The sequence below is a fragment of the Antennarius striatus genome, chromosome 14 (assembly GCF_040054535.1).
Source record: "Antennarius striatus isolate MH-2024 chromosome 14, ASM4005453v1, whole genome shotgun sequence".
NCBI lineage: Eukaryota > Metazoa > Chordata > Actinopteri > Lophiiformes > Antennariidae > Antennarius > Antennarius striatus.
In genome coordinates, this window is record NC_090789.1 from 3,575,783 (window position 1) to 3,598,977 (window position 23,195).

At 40.1% G+C, this 23,195-nt stretch overlaps 4 protein-coding genes and 1 non-coding gene across 6 annotated transcripts; 3 read left to right on the forward strand and 2 right to left on the reverse strand.

The window, feature by feature from the left end:
* Positions 1 to 87: 87 nt before the first annotated feature.
* On the reverse strand, positions 88 to 5,475 carry spag1a (sperm associated antigen 1a). Its single transcript, XM_068332280.1, has 8 exons — positions 5,104 to 5,475; positions 4,274 to 4,373; positions 3,483 to 3,635; positions 3,014 to 3,171; positions 1,981 to 2,122; positions 1,768 to 1,894; positions 1,548 to 1,685; positions 88 to 1,415 (listed from the first exon to the last, which is right to left on the reverse strand). The coding sequence occupies exons 1-8, from the start codon at positions 5,423 to 5,425 to the stop codon at positions 1,410 to 1,412; spliced, it is 1,146 nt and encodes a 381-aa protein (XP_068188381.1). The 5' UTR covers positions 5,426 to 5,475; the 3' UTR covers positions 88 to 1,409.
* Positions 5,476 to 6,774: 1,299 nt separating this feature from the next.
* Positions 6,775 to 8,205, reverse strand: polr2k (RNA polymerase II, I and III subunit K). 2 transcript variants are annotated; one of them, XM_068333509.1, is made up of 4 exons: positions 8,125 to 8,205; positions 7,838 to 7,903; positions 7,338 to 7,430; positions 6,775 to 6,963 (listed from the first exon to the last, which is right to left on the reverse strand). In XM_068333509.1, exons 2-4 carry the CDS (start codon positions 7,896 to 7,898, stop codon positions 6,941 to 6,943), a joined length of 177 nt encoding a protein of 58 aa, XP_068189610.1. In that variant the 5' UTR covers positions 7,899 to 7,903; positions 8,125 to 8,205; the 3' UTR covers positions 6,775 to 6,940. The 2 variants fall into 2 exon arrangements, with proteins under 2 accessions (XP_068189610.1, XP_068189611.1); XM_068333510.1 differs by having other exon boundaries at positions 8,109 to 8,171.
* Positions 8,206 to 8,381: 176 nt separating this feature from the next.
* trnaq-cug (transfer RNA glutamine (anticodon CUG)) lies at positions 8,382 to 8,453 on the forward strand. The gene has a single exon. It is a non-coding gene; the product is annotated as a tRNA-Gln (tRNA).
* Positions 8,454 to 8,951: 498 nt separating this feature from the next.
* stk3 (serine/threonine kinase 3 (STE20 homolog, yeast)) lies at positions 8,952 to 15,192 on the forward strand. Its single transcript, XM_068332739.1, has 11 exons — positions 8,952 to 9,107; positions 9,963 to 10,043; positions 10,172 to 10,300; positions 10,501 to 10,615; positions 10,901 to 11,065; positions 11,205 to 11,372; positions 11,477 to 11,614; positions 11,731 to 11,856; positions 11,958 to 12,162; positions 12,235 to 12,428; positions 12,665 to 15,192. The coding sequence occupies exons 1-11, from the start codon at positions 9,085 to 9,087 to the stop codon at positions 12,821 to 12,823; spliced, it is 1,503 nt and encodes a 500-aa protein (XP_068188840.1). The 5' UTR covers positions 8,952 to 9,084; the 3' UTR covers positions 12,824 to 15,192.
* Positions 15,193 to 15,369: 177 nt separating this feature from the next.
* rida (reactive intermediate imine deaminase A homolog) lies at positions 15,370 to 18,545 on the forward strand. The gene is made up of 6 exons (XM_068333497.1): positions 15,370 to 15,542; positions 16,317 to 16,422; positions 16,655 to 16,709; positions 16,802 to 16,870; positions 17,937 to 17,992; positions 18,294 to 18,545. Exons 1-6 carry the CDS (start codon positions 15,478 to 15,480, stop codon positions 18,378 to 18,380), a joined length of 438 nt encoding a protein of 145 aa, XP_068189598.1. The 5' UTR covers positions 15,370 to 15,477; the 3' UTR covers positions 18,381 to 18,545.
* Positions 18,546 to 23,195: the final 4,650 nt, after the last annotated feature.

Consider the following 23,195-nt stretch of genomic DNA (forward strand, 5'->3'; position numbering starts at 1 on the left):
TGTGCTCACACTTTATCCACCACTAATGTAATAAAATAAGAATGCATTGTTTTTGTTGGTTCCCTCTGAGTGAGTTTAAATGCTGTTGAGTTTCAGAAGTCAGACAGAAGAACATAAAAACATCCACATAGCAGTTTATTTTTTACACTTGCATTCAATCTATTTACATACAGTACATGCTCTTTACAGCGTTTTCAGTTGAGAATTCTGCTCTTATTTAGACAAGTGATGAAAAATGTTAAATGAAACAAACCAAATTAATAACTGCAAGTATGAAAGAAGTTAAGTTTGTGGCACATTGTGCTGCGTTAATGTCTTTTCTGTGTTATAAAATATTTAAATGAGATGGCCTTAAAGGTCCTTTTTGACCACTAGGTGTTGTATTGCCCCCTTCTGGCGATAGTCCCGCATTACCACCAGCTGAACACAAGGGAAAAGAAGATAAAATCCTGTTCTTTAGGGTTTGAAAATTTGAAAATCAATGCTCATCCTTAGAATATTTGCACCTAAAAATACAATACATTCATTTTGATCTCCCATATTTTTAAAATTATTTTGACATTATCCATCTGTGAAGAATGTAAAGAAAAGGTCAAATAAAAAGGTGCAATGCTAAAACTTATAGGAGACTTTCCTCCTAATTACACACAATTTATTTACATTCAAGATCAAACCTGAGGACTGGAATCAGTCTTACAGTACTCCAACTCCAGCAGATGGACGTTTAATAAATCAGTAAAGACTGAAGTCAGGATTTGTTTAGTACATTCAAGCTGTAATAAATCATTATTTTCCTTTCTTCTCTGTTTTTTGTTACCTCATACTTCGCTTTAGAGAGATACTAGCTGCAGAAATATTTTATAGTAAGTTGAAACAGGATATACTGATATACTGAGAATGTGTGCCGGATATTTTAACATCCTTATCTCTTCATACGGTAACTACAGGTGAGTTAATGAATTTCTGAGCTCATTTTGTTGCCAACCAAACTCACTGGAACACAAACGGAAATAAAACCTTTGACTCTTGGCATATTTCATCCTAAACATGGTAGAAATCTCAATAAGGCACACATAATCCCCTCTCCAGCAGTAATCTGCAGCCTGCTGTGTAAAACCTGTGTAGACAGTACATTGTAATGTGACTGATCGATAGTGCAAGCAGGTCTTGAGCTGTTTTAGGTAAAGCTGCCGTTATGTAAGGTTGTGTACTCAGGAGTTACGGTGTGAGCTGCACATGCTGCAGATGGTGCACGACTGAAAGAGAGACGCTCGTCCCAGGATCCTGTCCCAGGAGTTAAAACCGCTAAAATCCACTTTTTTTTTTGTTTTCTTGTTTAAAAGTTCTTTTCATCCACATGTTTGACGTTTGATATTTCACTCCTCTGCGTCCAAATCACTCCACAAACATCAAACCTGGTGGAAATGAAAGAAAGTCAGGCTGGTTGTTTTTAAAGGTTTTAAGGTTAAAAAAAAAAATCTTTGCTGAACTAAACCATGAAACATAAAACGATCTTTTTGGCGGTTAATGGCGTCTGTGTCTGTTACCCTTGGCGTGTTGGCGGTGTTCTCCATCAGGCTCCGTCTCAGCAGACCCGTGACTACCTCCAGCTCCTCCTCAGCCTCCCGGACGTTGGGATCCAGCTGGAGGACCTCCTGGAGGTCGCTGCTGGCCGACAGGTAGTCCTAGTTTTAAGGGTCACACAGGCAGAACATTAGAAAAATGACCTGCTGGCGTTTGCTGCTACAGAACGTGCATCTGCGGTACCTCCAAACCCTTGTGCGCCATGGCTCGTCTGTAGAAGGCCTTCTTGTTGCTCGGCTCCAGCTGCAGAGCGGAGTCGCAGTCCTGTTTGGCCTCTTGGAAGCGATTCAGTTTCAGGAGGCAGATGGATCTGGATGAGGAGAGAAAAGAGGGGATTTTCACATTATGGTGCTGTTTTCAACTCCTATAAAAGAGCCGCATACTTTTTCTTAATACCTGTTAGTGTAGACAGTGCATTCATCAGGTTTTAGTGCAAGACATTCGGTGTACTTCTGCAAAGCCTCCTGGAATTGGCCTCGCTTGACCAGATCATTTCCCTCCTTTTTCAGTAGAGTAAAGCGAGCCTCTTTTCTCCTGGCTGTGAGCAGAAATGAACAGTTTAGCACAGATTTATTACCGAAACAGAAAAAGTGTAATAAGAATTCTTGTTAATCAATCTTATATCTTTAAATTCAACATCAATCGACATCCTTTCCTTTCCTCGATTGTTAAATTGCATGAAATGGACCAGCGGAACCCAAAAATAGAAGATTTAATGACTTCCCAGACGGATTGTTGACATCCTGAACAAACGTGACGTCAGCCTACTTTAACTCCACCGGTTCAGTCGGCCACAGGTGGAGAGAGTGATGGTGAACCCGATAGCGAGCGTTAAGAGTAACAAGACGAGGAAACACAATCGTTTACAAGTCTGACAACGTGAACGGAACTTAACCGTCCAGCTGGTTCTGAACTAAACTTAGTGAACAAAAATCAAACTCATGACGTGCAGCTGATTGTCGGAGCCGCAGAAGTTGCTCTCCATGACTGTGTATACATCTGTGTGTCTGTGCAAGTCAGTTTATTTACTCCACTACATTTCATTTGAATGTATTAGAATAAAGATCTGATCCATCTTGAACCTCCTGGTCGGTGGAGGCAGGAACCGTCCACAGGAAACATGACCTGAACTGTTCCATTACAGCAGCACCACACTGCATAGATCAGCTTCACCTCTGCATTATTGATGGACACACACACACACACACACACACACACACACTGCTTTCACATTTACACACCGTCTGACTCTGACAGACTTCTGCTGCTCCATCACTTTTTTAACCAACCACAATCCCTAAAGCTTTACTGAAACCTCAACCTACTTTGCTAGGGAATAAAAACATGACTGTAGGTTTTATTGTATTTCCTGACACAAGCTCTTTAAGGAGTTTTCTGAGGGTAAAACTTTGGACCCGATGTCTCCGACCTTCCTCCTGTGCAGCCCTGGCGGCTCGAGCTTGAGCCACTTCCTCGCTGACCGGCTTCTCTCTGTGCTGCTGCTGGACGGCCAGAGGAACAACGGGAATCTCTGGAAGTTTCTCCCTCCATCCAGGTCCATCCTGCTCGATGAGCATCCTGGTGATCCTGGTCAGATGACGCACAGAGAGGCCGGATTAAAGGAAAGAAGCACACGGTGTGATGAGTTACATGAATGCTGCAAAACACTGTAGGGTGTAGGATCTAAAATCTGAACTACAGATTTATTCTGAGTCTGTTTGGACTTAAATATATTATAAATAATTTAGATTGTGTAGATTTTTTAATTGCTACTTTGTTATTTTAAAGATATGATGTGAAGATATTCTTCCAGTCGCCATTTGGCAAAAAAAACATGGAGCAAACATCAAACCAGAAGCCTTAAAAACTTTGAGGATGTTCGGCTGTTTTCAGCTGACCTGTGGACGCTGTCGTGAGCCGCCTGCACCCCGTTGTCTATCTGCAGGACGGTCTTGTAATCCACATAAGCTTTTCTGTAGCGTTCCAGTGACTCATAGGCCATCGCTCTGCGCAGCAACGGCTTCAAGGAGTAGGGCTGCAGCTCCAAAGCCCTAAGAGGATCAGAGAAACACACAGACAGGGGATCAAACCGCCTCCACCTGGACATGGTGTCACAGGTTTAACTGGGCTGATCTGCATCCGTCCATTCATAAACATGCAAGAATTTTATTTTAATACTTCTTGACACCACAGACATGTGGTGTATTTATTCGAGTTTTCAGTGTCGATTACATGAAAAAAAAATCTACCAGCTTCACAGAAAACCTCATATTGGTGTTGAAAAACAACACAGAAAAGTTGAAATGTGACTAAAATCCAAATGCTGGGACCTCACATTTTGATCCACAGGGAAAATACGACTAAAAAGCATCTCTAAGAGGAAATCTGCAGCTCAAGAGGGATGCAATCGATTGGGGCTGACGGCTGCTGTGCGAGAAATAAATCTGACGATATGGATGAGGCCTGCAGCTCGATGCAGGACACCCTAAGATTGACTGTCAGCAGTTAAGATGCATCGTGGGTAATGTAGGCACCATGGTAAGGTAACAGCAGAATTTTCCATGGTTCTATACATCTATTTTAAAATGTCTGAAGAAATACTACTTCCATCGGCGGAGGATTTCTTTGAATTTTATTTCAATGGATGATTGAAGAAAGAACTTTGCAGACAACAGGATGTGTCACATACTTGGTGCAGTCTTGAATGCAGTCTGCGCTGTTTCCATCCTTCAGGTAACAGGCTGCTCTGTTGGAGTAGAGGATGCACAGGTCCTCTGGACTATCAATACCTGCACAGAAACAACAGCGCTTTGGTTCTGCTCCCAATCCCACTGGCAGTCATTTTCTAGTCATATTTCTCCTCCAAGCCTCCATTGTCAACAAAACAAGCTGCACCTGCGCTCAAAGAACAGAGTCAACAGCGCTGAGGTCCCTCGATTTGTATTGACACAATAGAAACACAACACTTCTGTCACGTCAGGTCATCTGTAAGCAAAAAAAAAAAAAAAGACTTGTGTGGATAATCTAAAAAGGTGCAGCGTGGTGTTTGTTCTCATCTCACCCTCAGGAAAATCCAAAGTCTGACATCCCAGGTGAAGAATGTTACACAAATCCATAGCTTTCTTTTAAGAATTCTTTATGGCTGCAGTTTTCTAACTTCACGAATCAGACTGTGATTCAAAAATGTTCAGATTCACAGGGCTGAAGGAATTATTTCTTTTATAAAATCATTTAAAAAACAAAAAGTACAGATTCAAAACTAAGAAATAAGTCATAGCTAAAACGCTACTGATTCATTTGAATATCAAATTTGAGGCAACTTCAAAAAGTCATCCAGCTGGATTTTAAGAACACACACATACACACACACACATACACACACACACACACACACACACACACACACACACACACACACACACACACACACACACACACACACACACACGGAACAGATGTGAAACAGAACACAGCCCACAGGACAAACACCCCCTGTCACGTCCCCCCCCCCCCCCCCACCTGCTCCAGAACACCCCTCGATGGCCTGGGTGTACTTCTCCAGGGCATCAGCGAACTGCCCGTGTTTGAAGAGGTGGTTCCCTTCGTTCTTGATCCGGGCCAGGTGGGGGGGCAGAGCCCCAGCCGGAGCGTCCAGGTAACTCCTGTCCACCGCGGGGCTGCTGTCCGTCCCGTTGGCGATCCCTTTCTCCGCAGCTCGGTGAGTCTGGGGCTTCTGCACGCTGCCTCCGCGCCGGCTCCTCGCCCCGCCGCCCGCTGGGGCCTGATCCGGTCTGCCCGCCCCCCCTCCGCCACCGGGGGGCTTCTCCTGCGCGTTCCCCATAGCCGCACTCCCTCCGCAGTGAGTCAAGGGTCCACCTCCCTCCCTGCCTCTCCCTGTCAGCAGATCTGCAGCTACAGCTGAGACCAGCCGGGGATTTCTTTTGGACACACCCCTTAGAAGGAGACGTCACGTCTGACGTCACAACTAGGGGAGGAGCCACAGGGATGTAGCGCTGCAGCAGGATGTAGTGGGACAGCCTCAGAAGAGACACTGATAGCTGGGGTTAAACGTAGGAATATGGAGAGAAAGATTTGAAAACAACAAGCGAACACGAAGCATTTTAATGAAAATTGAGAAAAACAGGGGAGAAAATGATATTTTGATGCTTTACTGTTTAAAAGCGTTTTATAGTTGAATATCTGGGCCTCGAACTCCCCCAAAGATTAAATTTGCTTTTCTGTTTTTGTTTTATCAGAAATAATATTATACGTTATTTTAGGCATTACCGTATGAAAAACAGTGCTTTACATTAATTAGTTATAATTATTTTAATTTCATCACCCCATATAACTTATTGAACTCAAATTAAAACGATCTATGATAACTTCTCTATTATATATTTTTTTTGTAGAGTTCAGGATTGGCAGCAGGTTGTCTGGATTTGTCCAAAAGTAACCTAAATCTGCCGAAGAGGAGCTTGAGATGATATTTCCAGCAGATTTATTGGGTTTTTGGACGAAACATAAGTTATAGATGTTTGTGTGGTAAAGCCGAGTGCTTCCATAAACCAGTGAGGCGACACATGTACCACAACACTGGAATAAAATCATCCAAATAACATCCAGTCATTTTCAGGCCACCCATCACACAACACCCGCACATTTGTTTTGACATGCTTATATATCAACTACAGTGGCATCTTCTTTCATTTCAACAGTTGGTCTTACCAGTGTTTCACCTAAATGATCAGTTAAGTAAATTTCACAAAGCCTGTTTTTGAAACTTTTTCACATTGCTCTTCAAACTGATATGATCCAGCTTTCACTTTCTTTACTAATTTGTTGCAGAAATTAAATAAAAATATTAAACTGGAAATTAAAACTAAAGTTATGATGATAATTGCAAACAGAGAAGACATGAATTAAATCTGAGGTGTCAGATCATTTAAAGTTTAAGAAAGTCAAAAGCTTTTACTTTGATGTATTTGTCCACTTAGCTTTTTCTACAAAAATTGATAAAAAATTCAATAAAAAAATACTTTCCATTATTTTAAACGACCCATAAACCATAAATGATGTAATACAGGAATGAGTAGGAGAATAGACTAACATTCTCTATATTCAAAATTTCATGATTCATGTAGCTGAATTTATCTGGATGTAACAAATGAGGAAAAAAGTTTTAAGAGATAGTTAAAAACATGTTTTAATAATCCATGACGCTTTATGCTCAGACAGAAAAATGTGAGTTTACTGTATTATTTAACAATCTGGAGCCAGTTTATTTATTTACATGGTCAAACAATACAAAAATAGAACAAAACAATGTAATCAAAAGCTGCTATTCTTCTCTTCTTTATCTGGCATCAAAAACAACCACTGGAATCCCGGGGTCAAGGAAATCTAAAGATGTAGTCGTTATCAATTCATTAACAAGATTTACAGTTAAAAGCCTTTCAACATTCAATTTTATTTAACCAGTCACGTTAACTAAACATAAACGTAAGACCAACTAATACATTTGTGGTCTTAGTGTTTAAAGATTTGTTTACACAGCTGTTGGTAACTAGGAATAGAAACACTATATCATATATATACAAAGACATTTACTGTAAGAGGTATCAAATTATCATTCTTAACTGTTGAATATGCCTTAAATGCTCAAAACACATAGAAATTACTCTCACTCTCGAACACACACACACACACACACACACACACACACACACACACACACACATGTTCAAGGATACATCTCTTGGTTCTCTTCTTGTACATGATCCTGTAGCCACACTCTCTACATCTGATTGGATCACGGGCCTTAATTTCATTTTCAGTGTGACATTCTGCAAGTAAAGAAAACAAAAGATTCCGGTTGGCTGATGGAGATGAGCTAACATCAAAACAAACACAATAACACAGATTTTAAACGCAGTATGTACATTCATTATATAAAACCAGGCAATGTGGTTAAAATATTCATCCATACTTAGAGGAAACGAACAGTGTGTGCTTTTAAAATACAACAGTTTTTAAATCATGAATGCACAAACAACACCCCTGTTGACTAAGGTTAACTACAACTTTTGTTAAATTTCATTGTAGGAATAAATAGAAAATGAATACAATGAACAGAGTCATAGCAGGACTGAAAGCCAAAACAAACGTGGTTATAACACTAGTACACATAAACGATAAGGGGTAGGTTAGCAAAACTAAAGGTCCCAGTTAATTATAATCAAGTGAACATTACCTCCACATATGTAGATCATAGGTTGTTGTTTAGGTGGTTGTAAATCCTTTTGTGGATCCATATTTTCTGTAATGAAAGCAGCGTTAATGCGATCACATGTGTAGCAGCATGCTAACAGACACAGCACGATGGTAAAGTTTAGGCTAAATCGTGCCAGCCGGAAGTGGGAGTACACAAATAAGATATTTGGAATATCTCATAATGTACAACTAAATACTGTGAACATTAAATGCAGGGGAAAAAAATAATAGAAAGACATACAAATTCTCACAGTTTTAAGACGCTACCTATTAGCTGTTAGCTGTTTTCGTAGCGCACACTGCCGGTTTCGCACATGCGCACAACCGTGGGGTAGTCACAGCAAAATGATTTATGATTGGTCAGACGATACTTCGGCAAATATAAAAGTTGATCTTTTGCAAATCAACTTTTATAAAGTTGAAAAATAAATATATGACTGATGTATTTAATGCAGTAGTATTTGTGGCTTTTTTTTTTCGTTGTTAGGGATGAGAACTTAGACAAAAGAGGGTAGTTTAAGCGTGGTTCCATGGTGTAATGGTTAGCACTCTGGACTCTGAATCCAGCGATCCGAGTTCAAATCTCGGTGGAACCTGACTTTTTGAGGGCGGCAGAGGCTCAGTTGATAGAGCGGGTCGTCCATTGATCGGTTCGGGAATCGCATCAAGAACTGCTGAGGCGCCATCCCCTTTATAAGTTGCTCATTGGGGCGCATCACAGAGGAGCTGCCTGTTACCCCCCCCCCTCTCACACACACACACACACACACTGCATCCCCACAGGCCCTTTGTGCGTGTGTGTAATACGGGCCTGCACACACTATATATATATGCATGTGATTAAAACAAACACCATTCTCCCTACGCGGGTAAATAAGGTGTAATTACAATTTCCTCCGGGATTAATAAAGTATCTATCTATCTATCTATCTATCTATCTATCTATCTATCTATCTATCTATCTATCTATCTATCTATCTATCTATCTATCTAATTCTATTCCGTTGTGTTTATTCTAATTTAGATTGTTCTGAACTCCCACCAGCTGGGGGCGCTGTGGGGATCGTGTGTCTAAAAATGTCCATCATCTGACGGTCACTCAGCTGGCTTTTCAATAGTTTTGACAACAACGATTCAGTCGACAATGTTCACGTCTTGACTATTAATCCTCACAATTTTGTAGAATCATATTATTTCGTTGTATTTTAAACTTTGGAGCGATACGTCATGGAACCATCTGCGCCCAAAAGGTACGTGTTCACATTGTCATTGTTTAAAACGCCTCCAAGCTAAAAAAGCAGCTAGCTAACAAGCTAACGTAGGCGGTAGCTGCCCTACGACTACAGTACAATTAGCGGTTAGCTATTGTGGTTAGCTTTATCTGTCTTCTCTTCAATTTACCATTCTGTACAATTGAATTGACATTTCTAGTGTTTTCTTACATAAAAAAAATCACAAGCCACGTATTCAAGCATTTCATGGCTTTCTTGTTCGTTTCTGTGTTCGCTAATGTGCTGCTAACTTCTCGGAGCCTTTAGATCCACGTTAATATTCGGAAAAACAAATGAATCACATGTGAACTCTAACAACAACACAGTCCACGTCAAACAGATGGAGAACACTGGAAAAACAGAAAATTGTCGAATTTCAGAAACCAAAGCTCACAAATCTGAGCATGTTTTTGTGATATTTGAATTGAAGCATTCACGGTTGATAATTTTGCATTGATTGTCAGTTTTCAACGCTATGTAAGAATAAATTCTGACTGTATGGTGAATTTTAGTTTATCTTTTTTTTCCTTTTCTTATTACTCAAGTTTTTTTTCTTCTCCAAATCAATTAATACATGTGATCCAGTGCTTGACGATTGAATGAAATCCATTCTTCTAACGTTAGAATAATTTTTAAACATTTGTTATTTATATTTTCAAATGTTTTGTCAAGCTATTTATTTAGCTTGTGTGTTTGTATGAGGACATTATTCCCAGCTTTTCCTTACTACACATGTGTAATTTAATCCCAAGCGTTTTAAACCATTGTGGTGTGGACACCAGGGTTTCAATTCTTGTTAACCGACATTGCGATCTACTCGTTCCATTTCTACAGCAAGCTGAAAAAGCTGAGTGAGGACAGTCTGACCAAACAGCCAGAGGAAGTATTTGATGTTCTAGAGAAACTTGGTGAAGGGTAAGGGTCAACAGTCTCTCTTTTTAAGACAAGTTATTTTGTGCTTGAATGTGTAAGTCTGTTAATGCTGTCATTTATTAAATACACTGTTGACAGTATTGTGCCTAAACTGTTGTGTGTATGTTTAGTTCCTATGGCAGTGTGTTCAAAGCCATTCATAAGGAGTCAGGCCAGGTTGTGGCCATCAAGCAGGTCCCTGTGGAATCTGATCTGCAGGAGATCATCAAGGAGATTTCCATCATGCAGCAGTGTGATAGGTAAAAATGAACACAGCCTTTCCATCCTGTGTTTTCCACAGTGTTATATTAGCTTTCACAGTTCACATTGGTCTAAATAAAATGATGAGTTAATACATGCCATTAACTCCTACTTGGGTTTTTCACTTCTGCTGTTTTTGTCTTTGACAAAACTTTGTCTTCTCTTTTTTTTTAACCATTCTGTGTGCATTTCCTCTTAGCCCATATGTAGTCAAGTACTACGGCAGCTACTTCAAGAACACAGACCTGTGGATTGTCATGGAGTACTGTGGTGCTGGTTCAGTCTCTGACATCATCAGACTGCGCAACAAGACAGTGGGTGCTTAAAAAGAATTCCTGTCATGTTGTTTGTGAATGAAGAGATTATAAATTTCTGTCATATATTTTATTCATGCATATTTTAGACTGTTATGCAAATACATATTTGGACTGTTCCATTTCTACTTACATAAACAAGAAGATCCATATTTTTTATGCAGTTCTAGGTGACATAAAGTCCTCAAAGGATTGACAGATTTTACTTCTGCAAATGTCATTTTGGCTGCAGACATCCATTACACACTATTTCAGTCCTGTGTTGCATCGTTCTGTCTCACGCAGTTGACCGAAGAAGAGATTGCCACTATCCTGAAGTCGACACTTAAAGGTCTGGAATACCTTCACTTCATGAGGAAGATCCATCGGGACATCAAAGCAGGAAACATCCTCCTCAATACCGAGGGACATGCTAAACTTGCAGATTTTGGAGTTGCTGGACAACTAACGGTAATATTTCAGGAGATATTTGATGCTTTGTAGGAGTAGCTGCAACGTGATCATATCATCGGTCGCTGAATTAATGAGTCTATATGAACTGTTTTGATAAGATACAGAAGTTCATAGCAGCGTTGTTTTATCTTTGAAGGATACCATGGCGAAGAGAAACACTGTGATTGGTACCCCATTCTGGATGGCTCCAGAGGTGATCCAGGAGATCGGCTACAACTGTGTTGCAGACATCTGGTCCCTGGGTATCACGTCCATAGAGATGGCAGAGGGTAAACCTCCCTATGCGGACATCCATCCCATGAGAGTGAGTGTAACTTACCGTTTGTTCAACAAAACACCTGAAATTTCATTTTGGGTTTTTTTCGTTTGTAATGCAACCAAATTTTCTTTGAAACCTCTTTTTTCCAGGCTATCTTCATGATCCCCACAAATCCTCCCCCAACATTCAGGAAGCCAGAGCTTTGGTCAGATGAGTTCACGGACTTTGTAAAGAAATGCCTCGTAAAAAATCCAGAGCAGAGAGCGACTGCCACACAACTCTTACAGGTAGGAGACGGGAAGCACACAAATAGAGATGAAAACTTGAAAGACAAGAACTTAGATGCAAAGTGTGAACAAAACAACCTACTTTGGAAATATTCATGCTTTTTGTGTTTGTCCAGCACTCATTTATCAGCCAGGCCAAGCCAGTGTCAATCCTCAGAGATCTGATAACTGAGGCCATGGAGATGAAGGCCAAGAGGCAGCAGGAGCAGCAGAGAGAGCTGGAGGAAGAGGACGACAATTCTGTAAGTGTTCCAACGGGTCAACTGTAAATTTTGAGTCAAAGTATCTACTGTTTGAAGACTTTATCCAGAAGCTACAGGATCAAATGTTTTCCGTCCTCCAGGAGGAAGAAACCGAAGTGGACTCCCACACGATGGTGAAGTCGGGCTCAGAGGGTGCAGGAACCATGCGGGCCACGAGCACCATGAGCGACGGGGCGCAGACAATGATCGAACACGGCAGCACCATGCTGGAGTCAGACTTGGGTACCATGGTCATCAACAGCGATGATGATGAAGAGGAAGAAGAGGACCAGGGATCTATGAGAAGTGAGAAGAGTGATTAAATAAATGAAGTCTCCCAAAGAATTCTGTTTAAACAACCTTGTCCTCCCTACACAGGGCACGCCACCTCCCAGCAGCCGATACGCCCGTCCTTCATGGACTATTTTGACAAGCAGGACTCGACCAAGGCCGCCCAGCAGCAGGAGAACTTCAACCACAACCAGCCGCAGGAGCCGCCCGGCTACCACATCCAGGCCAAGAACGTCTTCCCTGACAACTGGAAGGTGCCACAAGACGGAGACTTTGACTTTGTGAGTAAAATCTTCCAGGTGTTTGTGTCTGTCCTGCTGTGATGAATTGGGTTGAGTTTGAAGGAACAACCAAACCTCACCTTTAACTGGTTCTGTTTGTTCCTCTATGGGGAAAAAATAGCAAAAAGGAAGCAGTTCTTATGGTATTTTCCACAGCAGAATTATGACTCTCAATATGACACATCCCCTCTTCTCTGTTGTTTGTCCGTCTTCCTCTTGGTGTTCTGTCCCCACAGCTGAAGAACCTGGACTTTGAGGAGCTCCAGTTGCGCCTGACTGCCTTGGATCCCATGATGGAGCGGGAGATTGAGGAGCTCAGACAGCGATACACCGCCAAACGGCAGCCCATCCTGGATGCTATGGATGCCAAGAAGAGACGGCAACAGAACTTCTGAGCGCTCTTCTTTAGTCAACTTGTTTCTTCTGTCTGGGCAACCCCCCCCCCCTTTACCTTGATGTCTGACCCACCGAGTCAGCAGACCTTTTTTTTTTTTTTGGAAGCCCACTGCTGTTCTGATTGACCACCAACCAGCTCGTAATGAAACCGGATGCTGCTTCTCCCGGGTGACAACCACTCGACTCTTGGAATCGACACTCGTAGCCTTCTGTCTTAACACTAGATCCCATGTTTATCAGTTTAGATCTGATATTTTTTTCCAACAGATCATATAAAGTTGCTTGTGTGTGACCTTTGAACTGTGGCCAACGAGAGGGCTGAGGCTCCACCATTCTGATTCGCAAAGTCTCAAAATAAATTGACCTCAAATGCAGAAATCCTCGGAGATTGTCCACCAACACGTAAAGATGGCTGTCATCTGCAGCAGCAGCATTTTTCACTGGGTTGATGCCATGTGGTCGCTCTTCTTTTTTCACTTCTTTGTAAATATATATAAATATATATAACATAGAGCCTAGTTTGGAAATACGTGCGACTAAAAGCCGTGGAAGCTTTTCCTTGACCAAAGACAATCAAGATGAAATGGATAAAGTTGGAAATGCCTTAAAATATTTTTTCAAACTTAGCAATGTAATAAAACACGTGGAATAGTTAAATCGGTTTCTTATCATGTAGATGAGTTGGAAGAAGTCTGTAAAAAGGATAGACATTAGAATAAGCATGTAGTGGAGGTTTTTAATGTTGGATGCAAAAAAAAAAAATCTTAGTCTTAATTGTTTATCTGATTTTGTTGGTTTCAAGTATCTTCTGGTGCAGAGTATAGAGAGAGACTCTTAGTGCCTCGCAACAAACTGGTTTCACGTCATTCTCCAAACTCCCCCAGCACTCGATGTGAATTTAAAATCTAAGCTTTTCTTTGATTCAATAATCTGATTTAAGTCAAACCGGGGTTTGTACCACAATTCATTCCAAACAGAAAAATATCTTCATCATCATTCCTCAACACTGCCTGACCTCCAGTTTAATTGTGTTTTGCAATGATTCCACACTATCATTGAGTCACCACAGATCACACGATTACGTAAAAATTTAAACCAGATGTAGATTCTTTTCTCCTTTGACAAGGTGTTGGAGGAAGTTACACTTCAGTGAAGACAAAATTACACAACTAGTCATTTAATGGTTTCATGCTTGTAGGATCTAGTTAATGCATGATGTGTAGTTCAGTAAAACAGACCAATACCATAAACCAGCTCCTCGACTATTTTCTTAGAGCTGTTTCAGGACCATCAAATTGCCCCAAATTTTTTTATGTTTCCTAATTATGCATTATCTGCTGTTTTTGATACTTTTTTTCCCCCACTTACTGAAGGTGCGGTGTTATTCATGAAGGACTGAGGATATGCTGTGTGTTTTTGACTCAACTTTAATTTTAACATCTAAAAGCTCCTAAGACAAAACCTTTGAGTACATTGATTGTCTGGCGTTACATCTTTGGTGTCTCCATGGCAAATAGTAGATTGATGTAAATGCAGTTTTTTTTTTTCTGTCGACATTAATCTGTGGTTTTGCCAATAATGACGTTTTGAATGAAAAATGACTTTACATGCATGTTGATACAGAATTTCTGCAGGTTGCTGTTACACATTAATGATAATATCCTGAGGGAGTGGCTTATTGTATACTGATCCATCATTTTAACTCACCATAATCCAGAATTATAACTGTTACACCGTCTGATGGGCAACGGGATCACTTCGTAAACACCTGAAACTAAATAACGGTCAGGACTATCTCAGCTTTTGTATGATCATATCTATCACACTTTTTTTTTTCTTCATGCATGCTAAATCTTTAGAATTTATGTCGTGAAAAATTTTCAAACAAACCACTTTTAATTTATTTATTAAATGTGTTTTAAAAAGTTTTCTTTTTGTGACACTGGTTCAAATATGGTAGCTGATTTGGCTGTTAATAATTTTTGCCCTTTTGTCATAGATTATAAGTGACTTTAGAGTATGCATGTTAATGATCATGTTTGCTACTTAACTGTTGTATTTACACACATAATCGCTGTAGCTGTTCGACTTTCACAAAAAAAAACAACTATTTTCTTCACAATAAAAAGTCTAGTTTGAAATATGACCTGTTGGGGAATCTGCAGCATGTATTTATCTGGAATCACAATTTTTATCCAGTGCTACATGATTTTATTTTTATTTATTTGGTTTATTTCTACTAGATATATAATCATCAAAGTGGAATGTAAGCATTCATTTTAACATTTTCTTTTATTGTCTTTTATTTTGCCGTTTACTTTATTATGGTTTGAAAAGGTGCACGAAGTAATAAAAGTTACTAGCTAACCGGAAGTGCCCTGGAATGTTTGATCCCTCCCGACAGCTTCCGGTCTGACTTTACCGTATTTACTCTGATATGATACCTCACTGTTATTCCTCGGTCAGAGGTCATGTGACGTACGGTGGCTCGCGGGCAGCGACCGTCAGTCACGAATGTCGGAGGGGCGGGGCTTATGCTATAATAAATTCACCTGGTAGACATTAGGAAAGGGGCGAAGGTCGAATTTATAAAAGAGCAGAAGCGACTTTTTTTTAGCAGACAGAACAAATCTGTGACTCCTGCAGACACACGATGGAAGCCATACAACGAAAAATCATCCATATATCGAAAACTCCTTACAGTCAGCAAATAAATAGGTAAGCAGTAAAATATTATAAGCATCTGTTTACTTCAGAAATAGAAAAGATGGAATTGCTCGCACGTTGAAATATAAAAATGGATAGAAATTATTACTAATGTGGCTAAAAAATTGTCATTTGTTATGTTTTCTTATTAAGTTTACAGTACATACAGTTTCACAATTATAGGGGGCGTTCCTCTCGACTTGCAGATACTTTATGTGACGTCATCTGGAATTAAGTCAGATACCGGAAGTAGGGAAAAATAAATAGTCTCACTAAACTTTATGTATTTGTCTCCCATTTAATGGAGAGGAATCTTTCGATGTTCGGAAAATTCAAACCGGTTAAATTATTTATGCTTTTTTTTTTTTAATATTTATGTTTTTTAGTCGAACAAAATTGTTGATTTAGATTTGGGAATCCATCTTTGTTTATGTCAAGAGAATGATCTACTCACAAAGCTAAAAATTAAATTAAAGTCAAGATTGTTCAGTTAATGTTTGTTTTTGGAGTCTGTTAAAAATTATCTTCTGTTGACTTGATAATCCAACATAAAACGGACTGTAGCAACTTCAACTTTCAGACAGTCGTTGACTGAGTCTTACAAGAAGAAATAATAATTTCCACTAGAAATACAGCTGGTTGTAAATTAAAGATAATTTTCCTAAATTAAAATCTCCATGCAGAATGTTCATTCGTGAGAAAAACGGGCTGTCATAGATGCATTGATATGCATGATCCAGGATGGAGTGTGACGGGCCAAGTGTGTGTGTTCTGTCTCGCCCTCAGCCAGGCAGTGGTTGTGGACAGAATGATGTACATCTCAGGTCAGCTGGGGATGGATATGGTGTCTAGTCAGCTGGTCGGTGGAGGAGTGGAGGCCCAGGCCAGGCAGGTGAGGTTCATGGGAGCAGGTGATGGTGGCAATGGTTTTTTTCTGCATTTTCAAAATGAATTTTGAAGTTGCAAATAGACTGAATCCAACCCAAGTGGAAATAAAACAAAATCAAAATGTTGACAGTGATTCATTGAAGTACTTTCTATGTAAAAATACTAACAATACATGTGAAAAAAATCCAACCATGAAAGATGAGACTAGATATTGATCCTTTCCTCTGTTCCCTCAGGCCCTCATCAATATGGGGAAAATCCTCAGAGCTGCTGGCTGTGACTACACCAATGGTTAGAACACAATGCTCTATCCCATAACTTAGATGATGGTTATGTCTTCTGTATGATTTGAATGTGCTAACATAAACTCTCTTTGGTTGCAGTGGTGAAGACAACTGTGCTGCTTGCAGATATAAATGACTTTAACAGGGTGAACGAGGTTTACAAAACATGTAAGACTGCATCATTAATTTCCTTAACTTTCATTCTAGGAATTACATCACAATTAGAAATAATAATAGTGTAATTTAATATTTAATACTGTAATTCACTTGTTATCCTTACTTTCTTCTGAATGTATAGAAGTCACCACCAGGGGGCGGTGTTTAACCAAATGTCAGATCAAGTTCAAAACTACAGTATTTGAATTTGATGCATTCTTCAAAAGTCAACATAAGAAGTCATTCACATTCTTCTAGCCTCAAGTGAACATTCAAAAATGGGAATGCAAAACGCAGTTATTCCAAAATCTGTTACTGATGGATATTGCGACAAAGTTCTGATATAATATTTACACTTTCCATTCCATCATTACTTGCTTTAATGCCTCCTACATATTAAATGAAATCCATCCCATAATTTAATATCATGTTACAATCAAATGGCTCACACTCCAGCAGCCATGCGTGAATGAAGGCTGCACTGCCTTTCTCTGACACCATCTCAGCCCGACCTCTCCTCTATGAATGGGGCCTCTTCTCAAAGGCTGCTCAGTCTGGGCATTTCCTCCTGGATCACTACAGATGGCTGTAATGGAAGCTGCACAGCCCACTGAAGTGTAAACGGACACCGCTGTCCAAGCACACAGATGTAACATAAACCTTTTTAGCGAGGCTTGCAGAGCGAGCTGTAGACTCTGGGTACAGACCTGCCTCTCACCCGTCTCTGCTCCACCCCAAACCACAGCCAGGGAACTCTCTCTGACCCTGAGGAAAAAACTATTATTTCATTATTATGTCATTATGTCAATATAAGATAAGCACATGTTGGTTTATGAGTGTATTACTTGCTTTTATTACAGTAAACAAACAATTTATAATGTGTATGCTGTATTATTCTACAAAAAAATATTTTCTGACATTAATATACTCCTTAGTATTACCATACTTAAGGATATACTTTGCATATACTTTAATAATTAAAGTTTATGCATCAATAGAGAGCTAAATTGCGAAGGTGGTACAACCTGGTGTCTTCCTCATATGTTATTTTTAAAATCCGATGTCGTTTTATTTCCAGTTTTCCTCAGGAACTTACCTGCCAGAGCAGCCTACCAGGTCGCTGCTTTACCCATAGTAAGAACCAAGTCAAACCTTTCTGCTATAATAAAACTGCAACAGGTTGTATTGCAATAACTTTGGTGGTGATTCCGTAACTTCTGTACCGTCATCAGGTCAAGTCAGGTCGGACTTTTTCAGTTCACTTCTTATTTTATAATCAAATGCATGCAAAGCTAAAGCCATCAAATTGTCAGGTGTGTTATAAATAAAGACTCCTAGAACCACAAGCCTGGCTGTGCTTTAGTGTAGTGTTGTCATCACTGGGTTCCACTCCCATGTGGTCCTCATGCTGCATCTATCTCCTCTTTCTCTGCAGGGTGGATTGGTGGAAATCGAGGCAGTCGCTGTTCTCGGCCCTCTGTCGGACTCACATCCAGCCAAACATTTTACAAACAAGTTGTAGTCTAATCAATGACGCTATTGCTGCACAATTGAGATATGGTTCTATTTTCAGACAATATTAAAGGCTAAAGACCCGAACAAGTTTCCATGGTAATAGGCATCTTCTTTCTGTGATCCATCATAGAAAATTACACAAGTTCAGCGCTCATAAATAAAAAAAATATGAAGAACTCTGATCTTTGAATGATTATTCAACCCAAATCTCACTCATATGCAGCATATTCAGCCTACACTGAGATATTAAAACTGTGCATGTATTAAAAATTGTTTTTAAAATTGTCTTTAATATTTTTTAACAGTTCATAGGTTATTACAGATTTTTATTCCCAGAGATAAATCATGATACATCAGAACCAACAAAAAAGGGCTTCACTTGTACTTTTATCTTATGGTCATTGCAAACTTCACTGAAGTGGAAATAGAAAACTTTTTTTTAAACGCCACAGGTCAGGATTCTGTCATGTGTTACCCCTCATGGGAGGAGTGAGGGTTTGAGACTGACACTGAATTTGCATTCATTCTGATAAACTGATAAAATGTGCCTACTTATTTATATAAATGCATGTTTGCTCTGTTGTTTAAATGGACTCAGAGTTGCCCTTTCTCGCGATCGGGCTGCAGGTGGTAACTATCGCTAACTCTAATAACCAGAAATCCAACCAGGAGCTAACAGGAAGCCACATGTTTGACGAAGAAGACAAAAAGTTGTCTGTTTCCACATTGAAGTCAGCTTCAATTTATATTCATTAAAAATATATTGGTAAAATCAAACCCTTCCACCTACAAAGATGAATACTTAAACAAGTAAAGTAATTTTGGCTTTGGTTTCCTTATTATTATAATAATATATGTAATAGAAAAGTGCACAATGAACTTTGGAGTTCAAGCTAAAAACATAATGCTTCAGGAAATCTGTGACTTTAATTTTTTCCTATGGGCCATAAATAGAAATTTCAAGTTATTGTGACATCCTCTGAAAATAAATGAAGTGCTGACTATGTACAGTAGAAATGGGAGGAAGAAGGCACAGTGACGACTGGTGAACCCCGACTGAAGGCATCATCGCAGGGTCTACATCTTGGCAATGAGGCAAAGTCTTTCCAACACACCTTTACATCTTCTCACACCTGAGCTGTCCGCCATGTTGACGTTCACTCACTGGGAGCTGAAATCAAGAGCAGGGGAAACGTTCAGGACGTTTCAGGTGCATTATGGGACGTCATGTTAAAGCGTCACTCACCTGGTGCCTCATCTGTTTTGGGTTCAGCCGCTGTGGTCTCTGCCTTTTCTGTAAGAAGAACAGGTGTTGTTTATGCCATGACAAAGTCACTTTTATTTATGGTCTGTCAGAATGAATCATTTGCCTCAACTGGCTTTGAAATCTGTTTGGTACTCGACATGACTGCTGCAGTTCAGACGAGGAACCAGGTCAAAGACACATACTATATGGATGCCAATAATCAATAATGGAAACTGTTCTGAGTTTGGAACAAGGGTCAACCTGCTCCACTGTTGAATTCCTGGATAGAACATTATTAAAGCCGACTGAAGTGGCAGATCACATGACCTGTTAATGCTTTGATTCATGTCCTGGGAAGTTTGGTTTCACTTTTATTTCTTCTAATATTCATTTTCTCAGAGTCGCTCTATGGTGAGTATTTTGTTGATGCTGTCATGAGTTTCTAAGAAATTTTTACATTTGGGTGTTTTTGCTAAACAAGCTAGCATTGAAAAGAGAAAATAGACAAACAAATAACAACAATAATAATAATATACTGTAGATTAAACCACATTAATCATAAAATGTTAATTTATGACTAATGTGGTAATGGTGGCTCCCATTATGTGTAAGCATTTAGCTAACAGACTATACACCAATTAATTTTAAACACATAGAATTAGGGATCAAAAAATGTATCCCATAATCACAATCAAAAAAATAAGGGAAGTTCCTTTAGTAAATAAGCAAGTCCTACGTGAATAGAATTTTGTTTGCCTGACTTGTCTCAGCCTGAACTGGGGCGGACCAATCGCGTGGTGTCATTTCTTAACCACGCCCATTAATGGGTCTCCTCTGGGACCCGATTGGAGTAAAACTGCATTTTCAAAAGACAGGAAATACTAAACCGAGACCGAACCAAGTCGTCTTTGTCTTTATGGGAAACATGAAGTTGTATTTAAACGGCGCTTACCTGGTGTCGATTCCGGTTTGGGCTCTGAATCGGTCGCTTTTTCTGTTAAGGGAGAAACGACACATGGACTAACTGAACCATAATAATGTTGAATGTCTTACATGTCTTTTTCAATATCCAAGCACCACAAAATAGAATTCCCTTTAAATCATGTCAATTTTCATTTCCACAGCCCACTAGCAGCGGTGGAGGTGGATGAGTCGCCACTCTGCACATGTGAAACTCAATCCTGTCTCTTCATTGGCTGTGAATCGGAGGCTTCGCTCACGGCCGATGGACGGCCCATATATGTTGGCATGCTCTGGTTTCTCTGTGGACTCAGATTGCACCTTAATGAAACCGTGGTGACAACATGGTGTTGGCGACACACAGGCGCTGTATGCTGGGTAAACAAGGCTGCGGTTCAGGTGCTCAAACTGAGGATGAACCAAGTTGGACCCCAAAGCGGGTCAAGACTATTAAAGATGGCGGCCAAGCAGTACAGATTATTTATTTCTGTCGGGTGTTGCACATAAATCATTGTGATAAACCCACTTTCACAGGATTCAGCGAATCAGAAGCTGATCCTGAATCAACTGATTGACAATCATAAATCAAGGCTTCAACTTTTAAATACATGACTTATAAATACATAAATGTGATCTCCCCATGATGTGTTTGTAAAAGGCCAACACCCGTGTCTGGGTGTTGTTGGATACTACCTGGTTACATGTCAGAGGGACTGTGTGGCGTCTAGGGAAAGACGGAAGGGACATTTTGTACCTGGGTGCTGCAGCAACCTGCTTTCATCTGGTCACTATGCAGGAGGCCTCCCCTTCACAAGCAGTTCTCATGTTACAATTGTATGATTTGTCTAAGATGAGTTCCTCCTTATGCAAGAAGTGTGACAATTGCACTGCAACTCTTTGAAATGACCAGTTCCACAAATAAAAGTCATTGTTATCTTGCATGCTTTCAGCCTCGCAAGAGCTGATCTGGTTTGTCACGTAGTGATCGAGATTATTTCAGAGGTAAAAATCGATAAAAAATATTGAAGAGTCTGTATGAAAAAATGGGCAGCGACTCAAATATGTTAATTTCAATTGTCCCAAGGTGCGTCTAGCCTACCTTGTTCAGGAGCTGCAGCTGCAGGTTCTGAGGGGCCGCCGGTCGTCTCTGCAGCTGCTGGAGCTTCAGCAGGTGCTGGTGCTTCTGCAGACGGACTGGCTCCAGCGGGCGGAGGCTCCCCGCCTGTAGGTGGCGCTGCATCGGTGCTGTTTGCAGATGTCACAGCTGCAGCAGGTTCCTCTGCAGGCTGCACGTTGCTGCCCTGAGCAGATGTCTGGTCCGGAATAGTTTCACTGTCCTCGGCTATTTTTCCATTTTCATTGGCTGCTCCTGTCAGGAGTGGAGAAAATAAAAAGAATATTAAATCTACTTTATTTGATATACTTTATTCATTTAATCACTGACGTCTCATCATCTAGCACAGCTGTCTTCATGTGTTTAAATTTATCTAAATAAAAGAATATGGATTGCAGTAAACACAACTATGGTAAATATTGGCTTTGGTTGCATTGCTTCCTCATTTCTTTGCGTCTGTGTCTCCTTGTGAGTTAGCAGGTGACTCACCTTGTTAGCGCTGCCATGCAACTCTGCAAACAATTCTTGTGAAATTCTGCAGGTTTCATTTACAGAATGCACAGACATGAGATTCTTTTTTTTAATTTTATTTTATAACAGATCTGCTGTTAAACAAGAATCTCCAAACAAAGGGGCTCCTCGGGTTAAAAATCACTGTAACTACTGGACCAGGCAACACCACAACTTCAACCTGGACAGAAATCAGTAATAACTGTGTGACACCTCGACAAAAACAGTCATGAATGAACATGTGTTACTCTTAAAACTAAAAGGGAAACTGCAGATCATACGCTGCTGCTACTTGCCATGGATCATTCCGCAGGAAGTAGGACCCATCATAGGGAGACCTCCAGTGGCATGGGGGTTCACAAAGGTTTAATGATTGTGTGACCCGTTCTCAAGAAAGCTTTAACACAAAGCTCTCGGCACTGACATCACTTCCTTTTTGAGCTTTTTTTTCTGAAGAATTTGCACTCTAAGGATTCACATAGATCATATTGAGTGTTTGTATATTGAGATGTCTCTTTCCACATTTCTACATTCACTTATAGGGTCCCACTTAGTCAATTTTTATAGTTGTTTTTTCAGTTATTCTTTGAATTCTGTCAAGTAACGCTTCAGGTGACGAAACAGTCAAATTTCCTTTTGTAATTTTCAAAAAATAATTAATACTGTGAAAATAAAAATACCTTAAACAGCTAGTTTATGTAAATTACATTTCAGATTTCAGTATTAGTGAGGTACCTTGAACCTGCGACTAGTGTGCACCACGGCCGGGTCAATGCTGACCCACCACAACAAAGGAGTGTCCAAGGTGGCTTCTCTATTTCCTACTGAAACCATAGACTGACACTAAATCTACTTGCATGCCTCTGTCTCTAAGGGGGAACAGCGCCAGAACCCACTGTTAAACAATCACAATAAACTTTCCCATCCTGTCTCTGTGAGCATTAAAGGGACATCAGATCCTGTACCCACAGAACTGACGATCATTAGCATAT

What these genes read in the sequence shown, in the direction of transcription:
- spag1a (XM_068332280.1), bottom strand. Translation starts at nt 5,425, where the DNA reads ATGGGGAACGCGCAGGAGAAGCCCCCCGGTGGCGGAGGGGGGGCGGGC. An exon ending in GCTCACGACAGCGTCCACAG is followed by an intron (nt 3,172 to 3,482) that starts GTCAGCTGAAAA and finishes TCATCTGACCAG; the next exon opens with GATCACCAGGATGCTCATCG. An exon ending in TGCACTGTCTACACTAACAG is followed by an intron (nt 1,895 to 1,980) that starts GTATTAAGAAAA and finishes CTCCTCATCCAG; the next exon opens with ATCCATCTGCCTCCTGAAAC.
- polr2k (XM_068333509.1), bottom strand. Translation starts at nt 7,898, where the DNA reads ATGGATCCACAAAAGGATTTACAACCACCTAAACAACAACCTATGATC. An exon ending in TATGATCTACATATGTGGAG is followed by an intron (nt 7,431 to 7,837) that starts GTAATGTTCACT and finishes CTTTACTTGCAG; the next exon opens with AATGTCACACTGAAAATGAA. An exon ending in CAAGAAGAGAACCAAGAGAT is followed by an intron (nt 6,964 to 7,337) that starts GTATCCTTGAAC and finishes CCGGGATTCCAG; the next exon opens with TGGTTGTTTTTGATGCCAGA.
- stk3 (XM_068332739.1), top strand. Translation starts at nt 9,085, where the DNA reads ATGGAACCATCTGCGCCCAAAAG. An exon ending in GAGTTGCTGGACAACTAACG is followed by an intron (nt 11,066 to 11,204) that starts GTAATATTTCAG and finishes TTATCTTTGAAG; the next exon opens with GATACCATGGCGAAGAGAAA. An exon ending in CTGCCACACAACTCTTACAG is followed by an intron (nt 11,615 to 11,730) that starts GTAGGAGACGGG and finishes GTGTTTGTCCAG; the next exon opens with CACTCATTTATCAGCCAGGC.
- rida (XM_068333497.1), top strand. Translation starts at nt 15,478, where the DNA reads ATGGAAGCCATACAACGAAAAATCATCCATATATCGAAAACTCCTTAC. An exon ending in TGGCTGTGACTACACCAATG is followed by an intron (nt 16,710 to 16,801) that starts GTTAGAACACAA and finishes CTTTGGTTGCAG; the next exon opens with TGGTGAAGACAACTGTGCTG. An exon ending in GAACGAGGTTTACAAAACAT is followed by an intron (nt 16,871 to 17,936) that starts GTAAGACTGCAT and finishes TTTTATTTCCAG; the next exon opens with TTTTCCTCAGGAACTTACCT.